Below are 18,788 nucleotides of genomic sequence, written 5' to 3' on the forward strand. Positions count from 1 at the left end.
TTACGCTTTCTTTTTTTTTTCGCGTTTACGCTTCTTCAGGTACATGAATAAGCGTGGCCCTCTACACAAAAAACTTGTATCAATTAAACTTAAAAATCTTCAGTGTCGGTTTCTGTATTTTGTTTATGTGATCTACAAGACTTGACTCCCCTCTTCGTATACGCTTCTGTCACCAAGAAAAGTGAAATAATAATAATAATAATAAATATTTGTTTTGCACATTCATATTTAGGCACATGAAATAGACGTTTACGAGAAAGAATTCGGTGACCTCCTCCATAGAAAACCGAAGAAGTCAATTTTTGCCTGCTTCTGTAGAGAACAATACCGCAGGCAGATGACACTTTACCCATTCCTACCCATTGAGCTCATCAAAGCAAGGGTTTTGACATTATGGAAGAAATACCTGAAAATACATCCTGAGATGGGGTACGAACTACATCAACTTTTCGTTCTGTCTTAATTGAAAATGTAACAGTTTGCGCACTGTGACCAATCAGACAAAAGAAATTTATATTATACTTTGTTACAGAAAGCATAATCGGCGACAAAGAACTACAGCACCTTCACACCGTCGTGAGCGGGCGAAGGTCACAACTATGAACAGGCTTTACAAGGCAATAGTAGAAGTCAAGAAAGAACGGTGAATCATCTCACTGCACCAAGGCATCTGTGTTCTTGTTTAATTTGCCTCCTTTTCACAGTTATAGAAAGGAAACAAGACAAACACATCACAATACTACACCCGTACTAGCATCCCCCCCGAACATTGGAACAAGCCCTAGCCACACGACCATCTCCCCCATGAAAAACTGCATAGGGGATGTTGTTCCCACAACAAGTGCTGCCTGCAGCACAAATGGTCCAGTCACAACATTATATCAAGATCATACCATTACGACAGTTGAATTAACTCCTGTCTTTGGTGCCCATCTCGCAACTTTACCTGCTAATGATGAGCTTCAGGAACCTCCAGCAGCAGGAAACACCTGCCACATAAAGTGTACCAATGCTACAGCTCCACATGAAAATCCTGTTAATGATGAAATTCTCAGCTTCCAATGCAACTTGGAGGCAGGGCTCCCCAAATGTGCAATGCCTCCAACTTCTTTCAGTGATAATGCTACAGGCGCCCGTGACAACGATCATGCAGACGACGGTTTGACTCAGTACGGTATCCACAGCACCGCAGTAACCGACAGCTGCGTAAACGATGACTCAACAGTTGTCCTGAGCAGGCTAACCGAAGCTAGTGCAACGGATGATATCATGACTCCCGATACTGGCGAGGTCGATGTTGAAGATGTGAAACGGAACACATTGTTTAGACGTGAACAGTGCATTGGGAAACAAGCACTGTGGTGTGTTTCCAACCAAGGTGTGACTTGTGAAGTGAGCAATGTAGAATGCCCAGACAAGTCAAACACGGAAGCAAACACCATTCACAGTAAAAGCAAAGAGGCAACTAATAATATACTGGCTTGTGGCACGGACACAGCGGTCAAGTCAAGCATACTTTGTACAACAGTCGGTAACCACCAAGCAAACCGAACGCGCTTGAGTCCACACAACTGGCTCTCAGAACAGGGCACTCAGCCACAAAAGGTTCTGGACGAGAACAGCAAGGACACGAATTATGATCCCCAAAACAACGCTGAGACTGACATGAATTCCAGAGCAAAGGACATGCACAAACCAAAGAAATTCATTGAGGACTATTATAGCAATAATGGTGATGAGAAGTCAGAACAAAGAAGGCTCGTAACTGAGAAACCAACGGGAGGGCTGAGGCAGGACACCAAGGCACCAGTGCAAGGGATGGGGGGAAGACAAGACGTGAAAGTTCTGTCACCCTCAGGTTCTGTAGTAGGCACGGCAGCATGCACTGATCAGATCTCAATGGCTAGCTCAGGCTTCGTGGTGCAAAGTGTAGCATCTCAATTAAGGTCTGACCTGGCTGCTGAACAGAATGACAGCACGACTTCTGAAAATTTCATATTACAAAAACATAGAGAACATAGGAGAGAAGGCACTAAGGAAAGGCTACCAGAAAAAGAAAGGCAAACACAGGCAAGCCCCTTAAAACCAAAAGCAACTTCTGAACGCTTAACTAAGAAAGCGGAAAATATGCTGGAAACTGGGTGTGAAAATCTGAAAGGGAATCGAGCCAACCAGTACAAAACAAGCAAGCTGGGATTTACAGGAGATTCTACACCCACAAGTATTGACGTAAATCCTTCAGCAAAGGAGCATGCAATTAAAAGTTCAAAGAAAAAATCTCAACCAAACAACAAAAAGAAGGAGGTGTTCGGAAATATAAAGGTTAACAAAGGTGCAAAAGTTACACAGCAAACACAAAGTGCAAACACAAGTGCAAGAGTTACTATAAAGTCCAAGCCAACCTCAAACCCAAAGACAGCAGACCAAGTTACAACGGAGGACGAGACACACAAACAAAGACCAAAAACAAGAAATAGACGCAAGACAAACATCAAGGATATCCTCAAAGTGCACAGTGAAAATAAAAATGATCAAGCAGATGTCACAGCGGATGCTAAAGTAATCACAAGAGGAAGGAGCAAGAAAAACCAGAGTGGGAAAAGTGAGGTTAACCCAAAGGAAAAAGAAAGAAAGGCAAAGGCAAAAACAAGGTGCAGGGTAAAAGACCAATCTGCAGTAGATGTTGTTGCGTCAAAGCAGCCGACACCACCTGAACCTCGAGAAGGAATATCACAGTCTGAACAGAACACTGCAAAGAAGAATGACTCAAAATGCAACGTGTTCCAGAAACGTGAGAGACCACATAATATAAAAGAAAATGATAAAGCACCTGATCATGGTAGCAGCAAACATGATAGAGAGGCAAGCAGAGAAAGACAAAATGTGAGCCGTGCCATTTCGACAGCTGAGCCAACAGACTTGTGTTGTGCAGCGCTACCGAAGGTCTACCAGTCTATCCAGTCTACCACACGAGGACTCCCCAAAGCTAGAGCACAGGGTAATAAACGTACAGCAATGAACAACCCTATCGACAGCAAGAGAAAGAAAGTCAGTGGCCATGCAAAGGCCACAGCACATAACATCAGTGATACTGATGAGACTGTTACTGATGCAACAGCTCTTTGTAAAGAGAAGGAAAGCAGTTATGGCATCGAGGGTAGCAAACATGCAAAAAGAAAGGCAACTTCAAAACATGATATATCTCCCAGTTGCTTGGAGCAAAACATGGAATTCTCTGACAAACCCGCAAATTGTGCACCTGAAAAGGATGCGAAGTCAAGCTCATTGCGCTATGATAATGAAAGGTGCCCAATGCTACAGCAAAACGCGGCTAAGAAGACTAAGAAACTTGGGAAGAAAGTTAGAGGAGTAACTAAGCAGCTGGAAGAATCCTCATCCACAACTGGAATGAAAAGGAGTTCCAGAGGTGTTGCTGTAAGTCTCGCTAAACAGAGCAGGAAGAAAAAGAAACAGGTATTAGATAAGGTTAAGACCTGGCTTGCTTCTAGTGCCTTGATGCTGGACATCCACCAGCAAGACTCCAACATGACAAAGAAATTAGATGACTATGTTATCAGCAGCAATGTTACAGGGGATGAAAATGCTACTGATAGTTTTAATATTACCGAGACAGAGGCTCTGCACGAGTCCCTACTGAGTGACTTTCTTTCACCAGACTGGGATTATGGCACGAAAAAACATAGAGAAAAGCCTAATAAAGCATCAGCCAAACGAAGGAGTTACAATAACGGGGAAGAAGATAAACTGGGCATGAAGAAAACAAGTTTGAAAAAGAAAGGGGCTCAGAAGAAATGCACCAAGGAATCAAAAGCAAAGCCAACCAAGACAGCAAAGAAAGCCAAAGCCAAGGACAACAGTGTTAAGAACGGTTGTGATGTGCCTCAACAACGCACAAAAGGCACAACCAAGCAGAAAGGTACAAATCCCGATACACACACAGTCAAAGATGTGACACGTTGTAAGGCATCAAAAGGCCAGGCCCCTGAAGTCAGTTTCCTAGGTGACGAACACAAACGAACGAAACAGCAGAACGAAAACAAACAGAACTACCGTAGCAAGGAATCCAATACTCAAAAGAAAACACTCGACAAGCGGACAGGCACTGTTCAATCAGGTACACCACGCCACGAATCTGAAAACACTAACCACAGTGCAGTGCGTCACAAGACCGACAGCACCTCGAAACCAACCCAAGGCAGATCAAAAGCGTGTGACACTTCCTCTGACCTCTTCCCTTCTGATGAAAGAGGAGAGTCTTTTTCGAGTGCAATGAGTCACAAGAGAGAGGGTCAGGGCAAGAGGGGTAAGACATCAGTGAGCTTCGCCAAAGGAACGACTGAGAGCAGTTCACTGAGCTCCCAAAAAGGATGCCACACGGCCAAACAGCAACACAAAACTACGGCCAAAAAGTCTTCCGGTCAGAAGGCTCGAGACAAGAAACCTCCACACAAGAGGGCTGGTAAGGAATTGCAGGAAGTCCTGGATGAGTGTTTCCGCAACAATCAGAAGGGGATGACAGGAGATGAGAAATGTGCCTCATTCGACCTGCGAGACAAGGACTTGTCATCACTGCAAGATGAGTGGGAACTTGCCGAGCTGCACAGTGTGGACGAGGAAGACAAGGTAACAGAGTTGCTTGTATAGAGAGCCTCAAATGGCTTTTTACTTCTGCTTCATAACTGTTTACTGTTAGTGCTGCCCAACTAAGATCACAGGGCCAAATAGAGCCATCTGGATAGAGCAAATTTGTCAGAAAACTCTAGAGTGTTCATTAACATTTCTGGATTGATGCTTCAGAAGCAAATGTTTTTCGTGTGAGCCCGGTATGTGTCTCCAGAACTAATAAGCACATTTTGAAAAGCTGAATGACTAATACCAGATGTGCCAATATTCGAACCTTGATACTGATGCACAGCTGTATCCCCATTATCAGAGAGGAAACTAGGCACAAAAGATGATTAGACATTTTGGTAGCAGAACAGCAATGCGTGTAAAGGTCGACCCACATGGCGTGTATTTCAGCGAAGAATGCGCTGCACAAAATACTGCCTGGCCATGCAGCATGCCGAAAAACGCGTGTCAAACCGCATGAGGCACACAACCCGCGACTGCGTACACGACGGGTTTGGCATATGTGCTTCCGTGCTTACCGTGTACTCACATGAGCAACATCCTCATGGAAGATTCTGGTGGAAGAAAAAGCGAAAACACTGCTCGCAGAGCCCAAGTTCCATCAAGTGTTACGTTTAGCATTCACGCGGTGCGAAATATCTGGAGTGGCTTACTGCCACACTTAGCAGACGACACCGTCAGCGTCTTTTCCTGTCGTCTGTTATGGAATATCTTGTAGCTGTGTCGCAGGGTTATCAGCATTCAGCAGGGTTATCAGCAGCAGTTTCCACGGTTATCAGCATACGTGAAGACACGACAGCAGAAAGCTATGACGTTTTTCGCATCTTCTGCTGTAGTATTCTGGTGGTGGTGGTGGTGGTGATAGGGCTTGCCGTTGTCGGCCTCACGTATGTGGGCAACGTCACGACTCACGCCCTGGGGGAATGTGCGTCCTTGGCAGACTTCTAAGGGAACTGCGCCGACATATGTCTGAAAGCGTCTGAGGAAAACCCAGGAAAAACCCCAGACAGCACAGCCGGCACCGGGATTCGAACCCGGGTACCTCCCAGTCTCGACGTGACATGGCCAGCACGCTAACCACTGAGCCACGGGAGCTGGTGTAGTATTCTGGGGAATGTGACTCGTGTGCATACACGGTAACCAAAGCAATCCACCGGAGCCACTTCCCACAGCACGGCGTTCAAATGTACATTTTTGTAGTCAGAATTATGCATATCCCACAAAAAAAATGTTCTCTTCTCCACCTCAAATTAATTTCTCGTTTTCCTCCATCTTCTAGACTTCTGCAGCTTTTTCGTGAGAGCAGCCATTGCTAAGAAGGATGTAGGTTGCTTCTTCTTCTTCTAGGATGGTAGACCAGAGGCAGAAATGTCTTTCTGCATTCTGGATTGGTTGCTGTGCACGCCCGCGAACTAACTGCTACGTGAAATATCAAATCTGTTCTGACGCACTGAATCATGCGCTACGAGAAGCTGTGACATGAGAAATTTTGTGCCGTGCCTTAAAAACGCAACTTTAACGCATGAAATATGCACCGTGCGGGCTGGCCTTAACAGCATCAGAAGCAAACCTATGACACACTGCATATTTTGCTTTTGCTTGTAGCGTCCACTTGATACGACATGTTACAACAATACAGTTGGACTACATGCAAAACGATTAATCTTGCCTCCTTGCCTCCCAAACCAGATGCTCACTGCTGCACAGCGAATGCAGTCGCAGGCTAGTAGAAGATCATCTAGGATCGCAGCGATGGACAGCAAATACTGCTCTTTCCCAACATTTTCTTCATCTCCATATTGAATACTGCACAAACTTTTAGCTACCGAATTACTCATCACAACAACTGCACACATTTCAAACAACAAGTGCAAAGATGCTGCATTCTTAGCATTCTCTTCCCCAAACTAGTAATGCTCTGACTCTGTGTTTGTTCACAGCAACAAAAATATAGCTGCGGGTTTATTTGTACTTCGTGACTCCAAATAAATTGAATAACACCTATTTACAGGTAAATTGCAGCTTTTTCTCACCGCTCCTTGATTGTCAAAGTTTTTTTTGGGTACAACTTGAGCTGCTCCAATGTTTGCGTTGGGTTTGACGTTGACAACTGCACAAAGAAAAAAGAAAGTCAGATGAAAGACTGCCATTGGGCAAGGCAGATTAAGATTTAGGTAGAGCTCACGTACCTCTTGCCTTCGCCAGTTTTTGAGGATCTTGAACTTGTCTTTGGGATAACCCAAAGACTCAAGAAATGTAAGCAGAACTCTCAATTCCCAAGAGGCCATGAACCTACGGGTGAGCGAACGTCCATTTGGGAGCTTGATTCTAATTGCAGTGACCCTTTCCATAGAGTCCGCGGGTGGTTCAGGCGGCATGTCGTACTGTAATAGGAGCAGAGGGCATGCAAGGTACCGTAATTTCACGCGTATAAGCCGCAGGACCCGTTTTTAGGAACGTTTTGAAAATTTTCTGGCAGATAAGCCGCACTGGCAGATAATCCGCGGGCAATATGACGCCACTGATTTGTGCGCCAACGGAGACCGTAGAGAAGGCCATAAACCCTGTGGTCCGTATGCCCAGGGCAGTATGGTGTATAACAAAGGAGGTCAGTTCTAGTGTTCTACCAAGATTGGATTGTGACCTTGTTGCGTGTTTTTCATGGATCGAGGGGTCAGTGGTCTTGCAGAAGACATGAATCACTGTCACCACTTTCGTTAAAGCTGCTTGGGGGAAGACACCAGGAAGGTCAGTCTACTCGAATGTGGACGCGCCCCTGTTTCGCGTTGTTCGTGCACTGGCAGGGTGGTGCTGTTACGGAAACACTGTCGGCCCTTTCGTTAAAACTGGCGTATGGGGAAAATACTAGGGAAAAACATTCATCAGATAAGCTGCACCGGTAGATAAGCCACAGAGCGCTCACGAGAAAAGAAAAAAAAGGCGCATAAGCTGCGGCTAATACGCGTGAAATTACGGTTGAAGTATTATGAATTGGCAGTTGACAACCACAGCGATCTAAAAGTACGCAGAGAAAACATACAAGAGTAGATCGAGGTTGACAGAGACTTTTGCTTGAGAAAAATCAACTAGACATGAATACTGCACAAAATTCGACCTATGTGTACCTCTTAAGGAGGAAGCACCAGCATAGGAAAAATATTGTTCTTGTGGGATTTTTAAGTGATGATTGACTATGGCATGAAACATTGTTAGGTCATAAAAATGACTCCCGATATAAAGTGGAGTAAGTTCGGGCGGGGAAAGGGTCGTATGCAGCGAGAAAGAAGGATCCTAGCCAGACAAAACAAATCGAACAGCCTTATTTTGGCATATGATTACGTAGGAAACTTAACCTGCTCAAAGCACTGAATCGACAAAAATGACTTTATTACGCTTTACGCTGCCGCTTTCAATGTTCGACACCTCACAATCTTACCTTCTTTTTTTCTTGACCATTAACTCCTTGAGAAACTGTCCTGTGTTCGATTCTCTCTGACAACGCTTCTGATGCACCTGCAGGCAACGGAAAATGTAAAAAATTATCCCCTCTACTTGGTCACCTGTATACCTTGCGAACCTTGGCAGTGCTCTGTGTTTGAGGATATGGAAGACTTCTCTTGATTGCGAGCGGTAGGGCAAGAAGGCAGTTTTTCTTGATGAGGTTTCACTACATTTAACTGTCTAGAGGCATCAGGTCTATTGCACTGACTATGAATGGTGAACGAGGCACTAGGGAAATTATCCGCAGGCTTAACAGCACTTTGAAGTCCGTCCACACGAGCGCACGTACCGTGGGATACAAAGTCTGTTTCTGTAACGCTGTCCTTGCATATTTTTGGCACAGTTTCACGTTCCACCACTGTACTAGATGTCCCCGCTGTGGGGACAGGCAGGCTGTCGAGGTCGTCTGTTTGTGTTGAGCAGTCTAAAAAACTACAGGAAGGCACAGCTACAACGTCCACCCTCGCCGGAGAGCTTTCGCGTTTTGGCACATCACTCGAAGACGATATGGTCAGACGTGCCATCGCCTGCAATGCACTGTCTTCGCTCGCTGTCGGCTTCTTTTTCTGCAGGGGGTCACTCTTCATTGGACTAGTGGCTGGACAATTTGGCAGCTTTTCCCTTTCCCGAGCAGGGGGTAACTTTGGCAAGGCGTCTGACATACCGCAACTTCCCTTCAGGATCAGTTCTCGGAGACATTTCAGGTCCACCTCCTCGTCCTCAGAATCGGAGATTGTGTGTTCCGGCATTTGTGCAGCTTGTGGTGATGATGATGTCTTCCTTGTAGCTGAAGTTTGGGTGGGCTCTGTTAGAGGAACGTCGTTTTTGTTGGGCTCGGAAGAGGAGAGATTACATTTGCTAAACTGCTGAAACACTTGCTTGTGACTAGGCAGCTGGCGGCTTATCATTGGCGAGGCGTAACACTGCATCACTGTGATGTCTGGCTTTCTGGATATGAAGTCATTATAGTTTGCAGATGCACCTTCTTTGAATCTATACTCGTGCCTTTTGTACAACTCAGGTACGTCACAAGCGGACGTGTATTCCACGTCGCTCCGCAGAGTATTTACTGGCTTTCGTCTCCTTTCTGAACAGGACCGCTGTTCGTAGCGAACCAAGTTCTGCTTCTGCAGTTTTCCAGCTTGTTCGGAACGCCTTGCAGCAAGCCCGGCACGATTACACTCCATCAGCTTTTGGAACTGCGGATCGTGCGTCGATGGTGGACTGAAAGTATGTGGGGCAGACACTTGCATAGGTTTCATTGCATGGTCGGACAACTGAGAACCGGGAAGGAAATCGGGTCGTTCTTTCGTTCGAGGCCTCGACGTGTGGCCTGTACGAGCATCACCTGCAGGTACCGAAGGCGTCACTTGAACTTGTTGCTTTCCCAGCCTGATTAGCTCCTCAAGTATACGACTGTCGTTGGCTTCATCATCAGATTCCACACACGAAGAGCTCTGCTTTCCAGCAACGGTTTGCTCGGGGCTTACGTAGGGAATCGCGGAAAATACTGGAGCGCTGGAAGATTGTGGCATCCCACGCCTAATTACTTCAGCCTGTATAGCACTGTCATCAATCTCGTCGTCTTCATCCGAAGGGTACGTTTTGGGCAGTGAGACAGGATGTTTGGTAGAGTTGTAGACGGCACTGCCATCGTCGTCCCTATTCCTACTTGCAATCTTCACGTCTTCACGCTGTATCCCCGTTTGACAGGGCCTTGTCGACTGTTCGGTTTCGTACGCGCAATGCATCCCCTGGAGGCGTGAAGAGTCGACATTAGCTAAATACACTGTGCTCTTGCTTTGTCTGTTGCCCGCCAGCTTCCTTCCTGACGAGGCGTCGTCGTAACGTATATTTCCGTCACTTCCAAACTGTTTCCTGGAGACGGCATCGACCGCAAAATCGGATGTTCTCCTCGTACTGCCACACAAATTGAGCGCGTTATCTGTGTTACTTCCACTTTTTGCTGGCACTTTTCTTGAGCATGAACTGGGTGTGTTTTGAGGATGATGAATTGCTTCACCGATAGAGGGCGAGTGGAACGGAGCGTTCATCTTTGACACATTTCCCTCCAAAGGGGATTGCCGACAAGATTCTGAAATTTGAGTACGCTTTTCAACTTTGTTTTCAACTGTGTTCTCACAAATCTGCGTTTCCGTCTCGTCAAGTTCAGTGGGAATGTTGTCTTTGTCAATAGTGTTTGCCCAGTCTCTACGTTCATGCATTGATCTCTCCACGGTAAGATTAGTTAAATCACTGTAAGAGTCTGCGTGAGATATATTTGCTGGCGTGTCTTCCGTGCAGTAAACCCTAGTTTCATCCGCAAAAGTCGATGACTGTAGCCGTACAGAGGGTTGAGCACAGGCAGGAGAAAATGTCAGGTTCCTGTTGGGATGACCACGCTGTTGGTCAACATCCCTGTTTGACAAGTCAGAATTCCAAGCGGTGGTGTGGGTGACTGCATCAAGGACGGGCCCACGAGCTGCTGAGGACACCGGCTCATCATCAAATGACAGCGAACTGAGGCTGGTGCGTCGGGAGTATTGGTAGGGTGTTCCTTCCTCCATAAACTCTCGTTTTGCGTCTCCAAAGATGTCGTCATCCGCAAAATCTTCACCGTGGCTGTTCATGTGTATTTGAACCCTCGCTATTTTGCGACCGGTGACACCAACTGCAGCTGGCACGTGGCTTTGCATGGGGACAGACATTCTTTCACACCTTTTGTCAGCAATTACGTTCCTCGTTATATTTTGATACACGTACTCGTGCCTTGGTTGCATTCTCGGAGATCCGTGATACACAACGTCGCAACCAATCGCAGTGCTTCCATGTTTTTGAGAGCCGAGATAATTGCCTTCTCGCTTGAGCATCCCATTAACCACTGCACTTTCGTTTCTCTCCTGGGCACTGTATTTTGCTATCTCCACCCCATTTCGTTCACCATCATCACAGCCATCGTCCATGGGAAGGGGACTCAAACTCTCTGCTCGCGAGATCTGAAATGGAGTCCCTTCTTCTGCAAACTTATGTTTCACATCACTGAAAACACCGTCAGACTTGATATCAATTTCGCTAATGCACTGCGCTTCAGTGATGCATGGCACATCGTCGATTGTGAGAGAACTGAGGCTGGTCGCCTGCGAGATTCTGCAAGGGGTGTCCTCTTCAGCGAAACTCTGTGGCAGTTCTTTGAAGACTGAGTCGACGGGAGGGGGTATTGGGTACACGCACGGCGGAAGCCGGAAGACTGGACGGCGAGAGACGTGTCGAGGACTGGGTGGCATAGTTTCACTTGGCGAGTCAGGCAGGTCGCTCGGAGATATGTTCCCACTTGTCTGCTGGCTGGTACAAAGGGACAGATTATTTAGATGGAACTAGAATTAATTACATGCATCAGGGGATCTCAAACTGGGCTCCGCAGGCAGTTACCGCGTGCGCGAGCTATAAGGAACGCACGCTTTAGCACGTTACAATTGCGGCTAAATCTCCACTGGGGTTGTCCCGGATGTAGTTAATTGTTTGTTTGGTGGAATAGAAATAACTGTGTGCTCTATTATTAGTTTTGTGTAATCCCACTCGTGTTCTTTCAAAAGTAGATCTGGCGAGCTCTGGGTGGGGGGTTCCTCCAGTGTGCCTGCAAATGGGCAGGGGCTCCCTGGGCACACTAAGTTTGAGAATCCCTGGCATACATATTAGACAATCACACAAAAGCATTTTTTTTCATGTTGCAGAAGTTTTTGCAACCTTCCCAAAGTAATATAGTTAAAAAGAAAGAAGAAAGAAAAAGAAAGCTAAAAAGGAAACTGGACTGAGACTGATGTCTCTCCTCTCGGCACATAGCTGCCTGGAATAAATTTTGCGTTGAAGAATATATTAAATTATATGAAAACATGGAGGAATCTTTCAATACGAAAATAAAAAAAAACAAGAAGAAGAAACAAAAGACCAAAGTGCATATGGGTTTGGTTAGTGTCACGCAAGCATAAACTTCGATATCTGTTTCGTGTTTGCTTTAACCATACAGTCAGTGTATAGAAGAGAGCAGTTTTTAGCTTTCCTGAATTAACAGAAGGAAGTCTGGAAAATGAAACAGAGTTATTAAATTTTTGGGCGCGCTACATGTCATTCACGAAAGACAAAGTGAACAGACAGCTGCCTGTTTATTCAGTAGAATATTCTGCAAGCACCTTGCACAGAACACCTTGCTGGCACCAAGGGTCTAGTCTACCAAAGAACACTAGGAAGGAAAAAAAGCCAACCTGCAATTCCCAGTCGTCAATCCACGATCATCATTTGTCCCCTGCTGGTCAAAGCTACTCAGAGACCCTAGAGAGCTGCTCCTTGAGAACATTAGTGGAGTCTCTTCCGCAAAGTTGATTTCTTCCACAAATGATACCATTTTTGCTGGAATGACATTATGCACAACGTGAGAGGAGCTTAGCTTATTAGGCCAATAAGAATGATTCTGGTGAAGGCAACAGTTCCTTGCGTCTGTGTGGACGGTATGGATTCAAACATGCACCAGTAAAATTTACACTCAAAAACATGTTTGACAGTTTATGCTGGCAAAAGCTAGTTTGGTTTCCACAACCATTATGCTAGGCGACACCTTGGTGAAATGAGGGGTGGCAATTCGGCTGGAGGTCGGGTGAGCCCAATTGGCTTTTAATGTTCTACCTTATTTTTTCTTCTTTCAATATTCAGTATTTATTTGCACTATGCAGTATTGCATTCAGTATTATAATTTGCATACCTGCTCTCCCTTTCTTCATCTTAGGTGTTCTTGAGTTTTCATGCTCCAAACCCAACAAAAGAGATTTTAATGCATTGAAGAGGAAATTGTATTCATATAAAATATTTCCTATTTTTCCAACTCATAAGCAATTTGGTGCAAGTCAATGCAAAAGATTAGTGACAGGACACAGTACAGACGTTTAAGACTGCCTTTTGGGCCTGTTGGTGAATCACTGATGTGGATAAAAGCATGGAAACCGAAAACGGAAAGTGTGCTCAGCGTCCGTGTTTCGTCACAGTATAGACGAGGTCTCACAAAATGAAAGCTGCGACATGCTACGCAAAAGTGCAATGCGCAAGCTCGACGGACACTATTCCTGGCTATCATGAGCTTCTAACTTGACTGTCTGTCTATCTGTTCTATCATTTCAGACTGCACCTTCCTGACCATATCACTTGTACAATACACAGAGTGTCCAGAAACAATGGGGACAAACTTCGAAGAGGGGGTTTGCTGGCGAGACAAGGAACAAAAAAGGTTCTACGAACGTTTGTTCGGAAATTTTCATCATGAAGTTCGTTCCCCAATGGAATTTGTCCCCATAGTTTCCGAACACCCTTTATAGATGTAAAAACAGTGTATTGTGCCACAAAGGCTGTGAGGTCTTGCTGTTAGGCTATATGCACAGGGTGTGAATGTGAAAGGCATACATAGAGCCCTGCACGGGCCAACTTCTAGGCCGGGCTTTTCTGGGCCCGACCTGACCGGGGCGCATCGAAAAATGGCCTGACCCGGCCAGCCCGCTCTCTCAGCGAATAAAGTCCGGCCCAGTGACTCAGCAAGTAGATACCGGCCTAGTACGTACGCATTTCTAGCGTTTATAAAACAAATTTATAAGTAAATTTATAAGAGAAGACAAGGCCACAAATATCCAAACAGCACAGGACCGAATTAAATCCAGAACACACGTGGGCACGGGCATTATCGTTTCACTATCAAGTTTTTGCGGAGGTAGAGGAAGCTGTCGATAAACTCCCTCTTCCAGACCCTACCCCTCTCACCAAGCTGTGCGAACGTGATTGTGAAATACGTGAGGAGTCAGCAGCAATGTGAAGTGGCTTTGAGAATGTTCTACAGGGTCAAATCATACGTAAAATGCGGTGTCCTTTGCTTGACTTTGCAAATATATGCACAGGAATGACGCAAGCGCGTGTGATATGAACTAATAGTCCTCCACTGTGTGGAATTAGCTGTGTGACCCTGCAAAGCCTGACTCTCGGAAACATGCTTGTCGGCCCAGGCCCGGCCCGCAGTGTTGGCGTATTTTGTCAGCCCGGCCCGGGTCGGGGGCCCGTGCAGGGCTCTAGGCATACGATGAAAGTGACGGTCAGTGAAAAAGCCCAAGGCATGTGAAATATTTGTAACTCACTTTCCTTTGTGGGAGGAGTGCCATGTCGTTCTTTCTCTGCGGGGAGTAAACTCCTGTCTTGTTTATTTGTAGATTTACTCTCATTGTATGTTTCTATTTCCGTCTCCTCAATCTGGACCTCTTTTGGCTTACGATCATCTCTTCTCCTTGACTTGGGAACATTACCAACGTCTGCAACATGCCTCAGGTCAGTCAGCGAGGAGGCCGACGATATGGCGACAGGGGTTCCCTCTGTGCAGTACACTTTGACTGTATCTTGAGAAAAAGATGTGGATGCCTCCTCCACTGGGTACTCAAAATTTTTCATAGCATCTGGTCGTTTGATCTGCGATCCGTTGTAATTTTGGTAACTATCGACACGTTCCTTATACTTCTGGCTGAAATCTGTAGTCTCATCAAGGTTGTCTAAGTCTGTTTCTGCATAGGGCTCGTAAAGGTTTTCGTCCTGTACCTCATCTGTGAGGACGACAGTTGCGTCTCGCTCTTCGCAGTCTTCACAGTCTGGTGCTGGGGAACGATACTGGGCATGGAAGTTCAAATCCATTTCACCGTTTTCAAAGTTGTGTGGAAGTGAATAATTTCTTTGAGATGACATACTGGACATGCCGCTTTCAGAAATATTCACACGGTTGTTTGGAAGTCTAACCACATGTGTCGGTGCAGCAGACGAGTAACAGTTTGGAGACTCCGAATTCACACTTTTCGGACTCCTTTGAATCAAGCTCATTTTCGGTGTTAACAAGGCAGACTTTGGAAGTCCTGTATTGTCGATATGAGCGTCTCGGGCTTTCAAGTTCGCCTTTGTGTGTGGTATCGGACGGCCACCTTGATCAGCAGTGGCATCACCCGTATGTGCCACTGACAGGTTTTTCAACGGACGATCACTGATCACTCGCTCAGAAGTCGAAACCTATTTCATTGAAATAAAGCTAGTGTTTAAGATGCAACACACTTATTTCCGGAAAAGTGCGTGCACAACTGTTTTTCGCAAACTATGTCATTGTGTACAACCTCGTAAATACGACTCACAAGACGTCCGTTCAAGTTTCCAAGTAGATGCATTGTAGCTCGAAGCAGCCACAGCCGCCATTTTAGACGTAATAGACGGTCACGGTAAACGTTTTTGTAAAGTGCCAATCCAATCCAAGACCAACCAAGCGTGGTGTTTACATCTTCCGTGAACCCACGTGCGTGACCCTCCTAACCAGCACTTTGCATATCTCACGCATTAAACTATGTATTAGAGTAAGCCAGGAAGCTTCACAATTGAAAAAGTTTGTGCAGTTTAACGTTTAACTTGCGAGGTTACATCCCTGAGAAGGCACACGGCTGACGACTTCGTACTTCCCTGTTGTGCAAAAACACTTGGGGTGCCGTTACAGTGGTGCACAGGAAGAAAATTAGGGTGCTGCCAAACATTTTGGGGGGTGGGGTCTGGATCGTCTGGGTTACAGTCACTCTATAAGCTTATTATATAGTGACTGTAGTCTGGATAAATCACTAGTGGAGGAAACCTCAGCCTCAGTGGAATTCAGAATACAGAGAAGAAAAAAAGATTTAAGTTGGTGGAGGACCACAGCAGCTGGGCGATGACACTGTTTCAAAATCACTCACATACATAAACCTAAATAGAAGTGAAAGGAGATATATATATATACAGAGGAAAAATAGCCGAAGCTCTGTGGCTGCATGTTGAGCATACGTTTATAAGTTGATCATGCATTCCCAGCCGAGGACAGCCATTTCATTCTAACGAAACAGCTGTCCTCGGATGGGAGTGCACAATCAAGTTAACAACTTCATTGCGAGATGATGATTACTCTGTTCATAATCAAAGGTAAAAAACAAAAACGTGCACGAACATACATATTGGCAATGCGGCTCCAATATTAGGCCAATATATTGTGCTGCTTGGGGAAGTACTGTCGGAAGGAGAGGTAGAATCGCAAGCCACCCTGGAAGTTTTTACTCGTCCCTGAAAAGGCCGACAAATGATGGCTAATGGATGGCATGCTGGCCTGCCTGACGAACCTTCCAAAATCTATGACACGCGGCGCATTACATTGGTCTCACTAGCCTCACGTTACACCTTCACTGTTCAATGCGGCACCTCAGGTGCAGCTGAACCGAGCTGCTTAGTGACCTGCAGTATTGAGATTGACATTAGCACATCGCCTGGTCCGACCAATACAAACTGCATTCCCCCCTCATTAGAATTTGACAGTTGTGGATTGTGGGGTATGAATGATCCATCCAGCTTTCTCCTATTGTGCCTTCACGTAGGCGGTGAGCTGCATCCGTTCCTTCATAGTAGTCCCAGCTATTATAATGCGAATGTCACTGGTCACCAACACTGTCCTGTCTCTAGCAGACAGACCAATTTGCCATAGAGAGAGTTGGGAGAACACTCCTTGTACAGTATCAGAGTTGCCTCTCACGGAAGTACTAACAAGATAACTTTCTGTACGAAATGCTCCAACGCAATTTTTGTTGTTGTTATTGTGCATAAAAGATCTGTCATTCTATTTAACTTTTTTTTTAGTTTTAGTGCACCGCAAGCCCACAGAGAAAACAATACGATAAAAGAGGCTGTCAAATCTCTCAGGAATGTGATGCCAACCACTTGAAAAAAATTGTGCAATTGGCTTATCATCTTTTTAATAATAATTGGGTGTTTACGTCGCGAGACAACTGAGATCATGAGCGACGCCACAGCGGTCGGTCTGTGGATTGCTTTTGCCCACCTGAGGGTTCTGCTTATCATCTTTTTGGAACTGTTACCGTGAACAACGTTTTCAACCTGCTAATACTCCCTATTACTGTCTTCTCTTTACTATTTCCCTTCCGGATCTCTGCTGCCAGTAATCTCTATACATTGTTGCTGCTTTGATAGCATGCATCACATATAGCAACTAATCCCAGCATTACATCAACTTCACAAAGTACCACCGTGCTAAAGTGAGTGTGTAATTTTCTGGCTTAGTTTATTCCGAAGGAACGGTGGCGAGAAGTGCACACAGATTTGTTTGCGACTGTGGAACATAATGCTAAATAGATGCATACTGTATATACAACACCACAATAAAAAGTTGCACTGTTCACACTCATAAGCCACACTCATCAGAAGCAAATGTGCACAAAACGTATGTGTATATTATTTCTTTGATGAACCGAAGCCAGAAAACCCCATCATGGCAGCCATATCTTGATCAACCTCATTGTCTTCCAGCGGTTCCTGACTTTTCCGCTTGCGTTCTTTCCGTTTTTCCCTACGGTACTCCTTCAGTTTCTCTTCCTGGAAAGATGGCCAAAGATTTAGCAGGCAAGAATCGAAACGCACCACACAGCATCCACAGACCTCCTCCCTCAGCTCCTGCATCCGCTGTTCAAAGTCGTAGTCTTTCTTCTTCTCTTCCAGTTTTTTCTTGTTTGCTTCGAAGCGTTTTTTGACTTGATCCAGGCTCGACCTCTCCACCCGCATGGACATACCAAGATTTCTTTGATCTGTAAGGCACTCAGCACTCAAAAATCTGGCTGAACTACAATATCTGCACTGTTATCTGTGTCACTTAGGATCTCACTGACCTCCACCCGCCACACACAAGCAAAGGAGAACCCGAGATGCCATGATCACTTACGCTTCTTTCCATTGATGTGGTCCAAGAAGTTGATGGAATCTTTAACAACACAGTCACAGACATTGCAGTAATACCTAGGAAAGGACAAATTAGTGCCACAACATTGTTGTTCAGATGCACATGAACCTCACCCGCCAGCCTGCGATGCCGGGGTGGTTTTGGTGATGACAGAGGTCTTTCCTAACTTTGAGTCAAGATCAACCTAAAGAAATACCACGCTATGTGTTAGGCACCGCTCATAAAATGCTGCTCAATACATTGCATGCATGCGTATGTTTACCTTGTAGTCTCGAGGTTTCAGTAAATCTCTCTTTACTGGGGCAGGTTTCTCAGGGAAGAGGTCTTCCTCTTCATCTTCCTGTCTCAGCCGTTCTTCGGCGATCCTTTCATATTCATCCCTGTCCCATTTCCTCCTGTGGTCCTCAGGCCTCTACAAGCGGGAAGCGTTCATTACGTTCAAGAAATCGTAAAAAAAATTGATGCGACTGCAGCAGTACAACAGAAATGCGAAAAAGTAACCTTGCTTACCGGAAGCGATGTCATGTTTTCTTCGGATCTTGTATCACAAACGAAAACAACGTTGAAACTTTTACACAACACACACAGTCAAAATCATTTAAAGCTCCGCCACCATTTTGACGCACAAGCGCCGCAAGCGCATTTAATAGCAATGACGCTGTCGAAAAGCTGGTAAAGTTGTCTAATGCGATTTAGAAAGAACACGCCAAGAAAAATTAAGAGGAGAAGGATTACCCTAATAACATAAGAAATTAAACGAATTTTGAAACTGGAATTGCTCAACGGAAGTAGCGTAAAGGAAGCGACCTTTCGT

The 18,788-nt window shown here is 45.4% G+C and overlaps 2 protein-coding genes across 3 annotated transcripts; both read right to left on the minus strand.

Moving 5' to 3' along the window:
- Window positions 1-6,578: 6,578 nt before the first annotated feature.
- LOC135394576 (uncharacterized) lies at window positions 6,579-15,433 on the minus strand. 2 transcript variants are annotated; one of them, XM_064625386.1, is made up of 6 exons: window positions 14,319-15,433; window positions 12,414-12,558; window positions 8,231-11,496; window positions 8,090-8,166; window positions 6,843-7,037; window positions 6,579-6,763 (listed from the first exon to the last, which is right to left on the minus strand). In XM_064625386.1, the coding sequence occupies exons 1-6, from the start codon at window positions 15,043-15,045 to the stop codon at window positions 6,683-6,685; spliced, it is 4,491 nt and encodes a 1,496-aa protein (XP_064481456.1). In that variant the 5' UTR covers window positions 15,046-15,433; the 3' UTR covers window positions 6,579-6,682. The 2 variants fall into 2 exon arrangements, with proteins under 2 accessions (XP_064481456.1, XP_064481455.1); XM_064625385.1 differs by having other exon boundaries at window positions 8,222-11,496.
- Window positions 15,434-17,272: 1,839 nt separating this feature from the next.
- LOC135394579 (zinc finger matrin-type protein 2-like) lies at window positions 17,273-18,617 on the minus strand. The gene is made up of 6 exons (XM_064625391.1): window positions 18,485-18,617; window positions 18,237-18,386; window positions 18,088-18,158; window positions 17,957-18,030; window positions 17,677-17,822; window positions 17,273-17,613 (listed from the first exon to the last, which is right to left on the minus strand). Exons 1-6 carry the CDS (start codon window positions 18,497-18,499, stop codon window positions 17,473-17,475), a joined length of 597 nt encoding a protein of 198 aa, XP_064481461.1. The 5' UTR covers window positions 18,500-18,617; the 3' UTR covers window positions 17,273-17,472.
- Window positions 18,618-18,788: the final 171 nt, after the last annotated feature.

The sequence above is a fragment of the Ornithodoros turicata genome, chromosome 5, assembly GCF_037126465.1.
Source record: "Ornithodoros turicata isolate Travis chromosome 5, ASM3712646v1, whole genome shotgun sequence".
Taxonomy (NCBI): Eukaryota; Metazoa; Arthropoda; class Arachnida; order Ixodida; family Argasidae; genus Ornithodoros; species Ornithodoros turicata.

What these genes read in the sequence shown, in the direction of transcription:
- LOC135394579 (XM_064625391.1), bottom strand. An exon ending in CCACATCAATGGAAAGAAGC is followed by an intron (nt 17,823 to 17,956) that starts GTAAGTGATCAT and finishes AGTGCCTTACAG; the next exon opens with ATCAAAGAAATCTTGGTATG. An exon ending in TGCAGGAGCTGAGGGAGGAG is followed by an intron (nt 17,614 to 17,676) that starts GTCTGTGGATGC and finishes CCATCTTTCCAG; the next exon opens with GAAGAGAAACTGAAGGAGTA.
- LOC135394576 (XM_064625385.1), bottom strand. Translation starts at nt 15,045, where the DNA reads ATGAGCTTGATTCAAAGGAGTCCGAAAAGTGTGAATTCGGAGTCTCCA. An exon ending in TTGACGACTGGGAATTGCAG is followed by an intron (nt 11,497 to 12,413) that starts GTTGGCTTTTTT and finishes CCTTTGTACCAG; the next exon opens with CCAGCAGACAAGTGGGAACA. An exon ending in AAAACTGGCGAAGGCAAGAG is followed by an intron (nt 6,764 to 6,842) that starts GTACGTGAGCTC and finishes TTCTTTGTGCAG; the next exon opens with TTGTCAACGTCAAACCCAAC.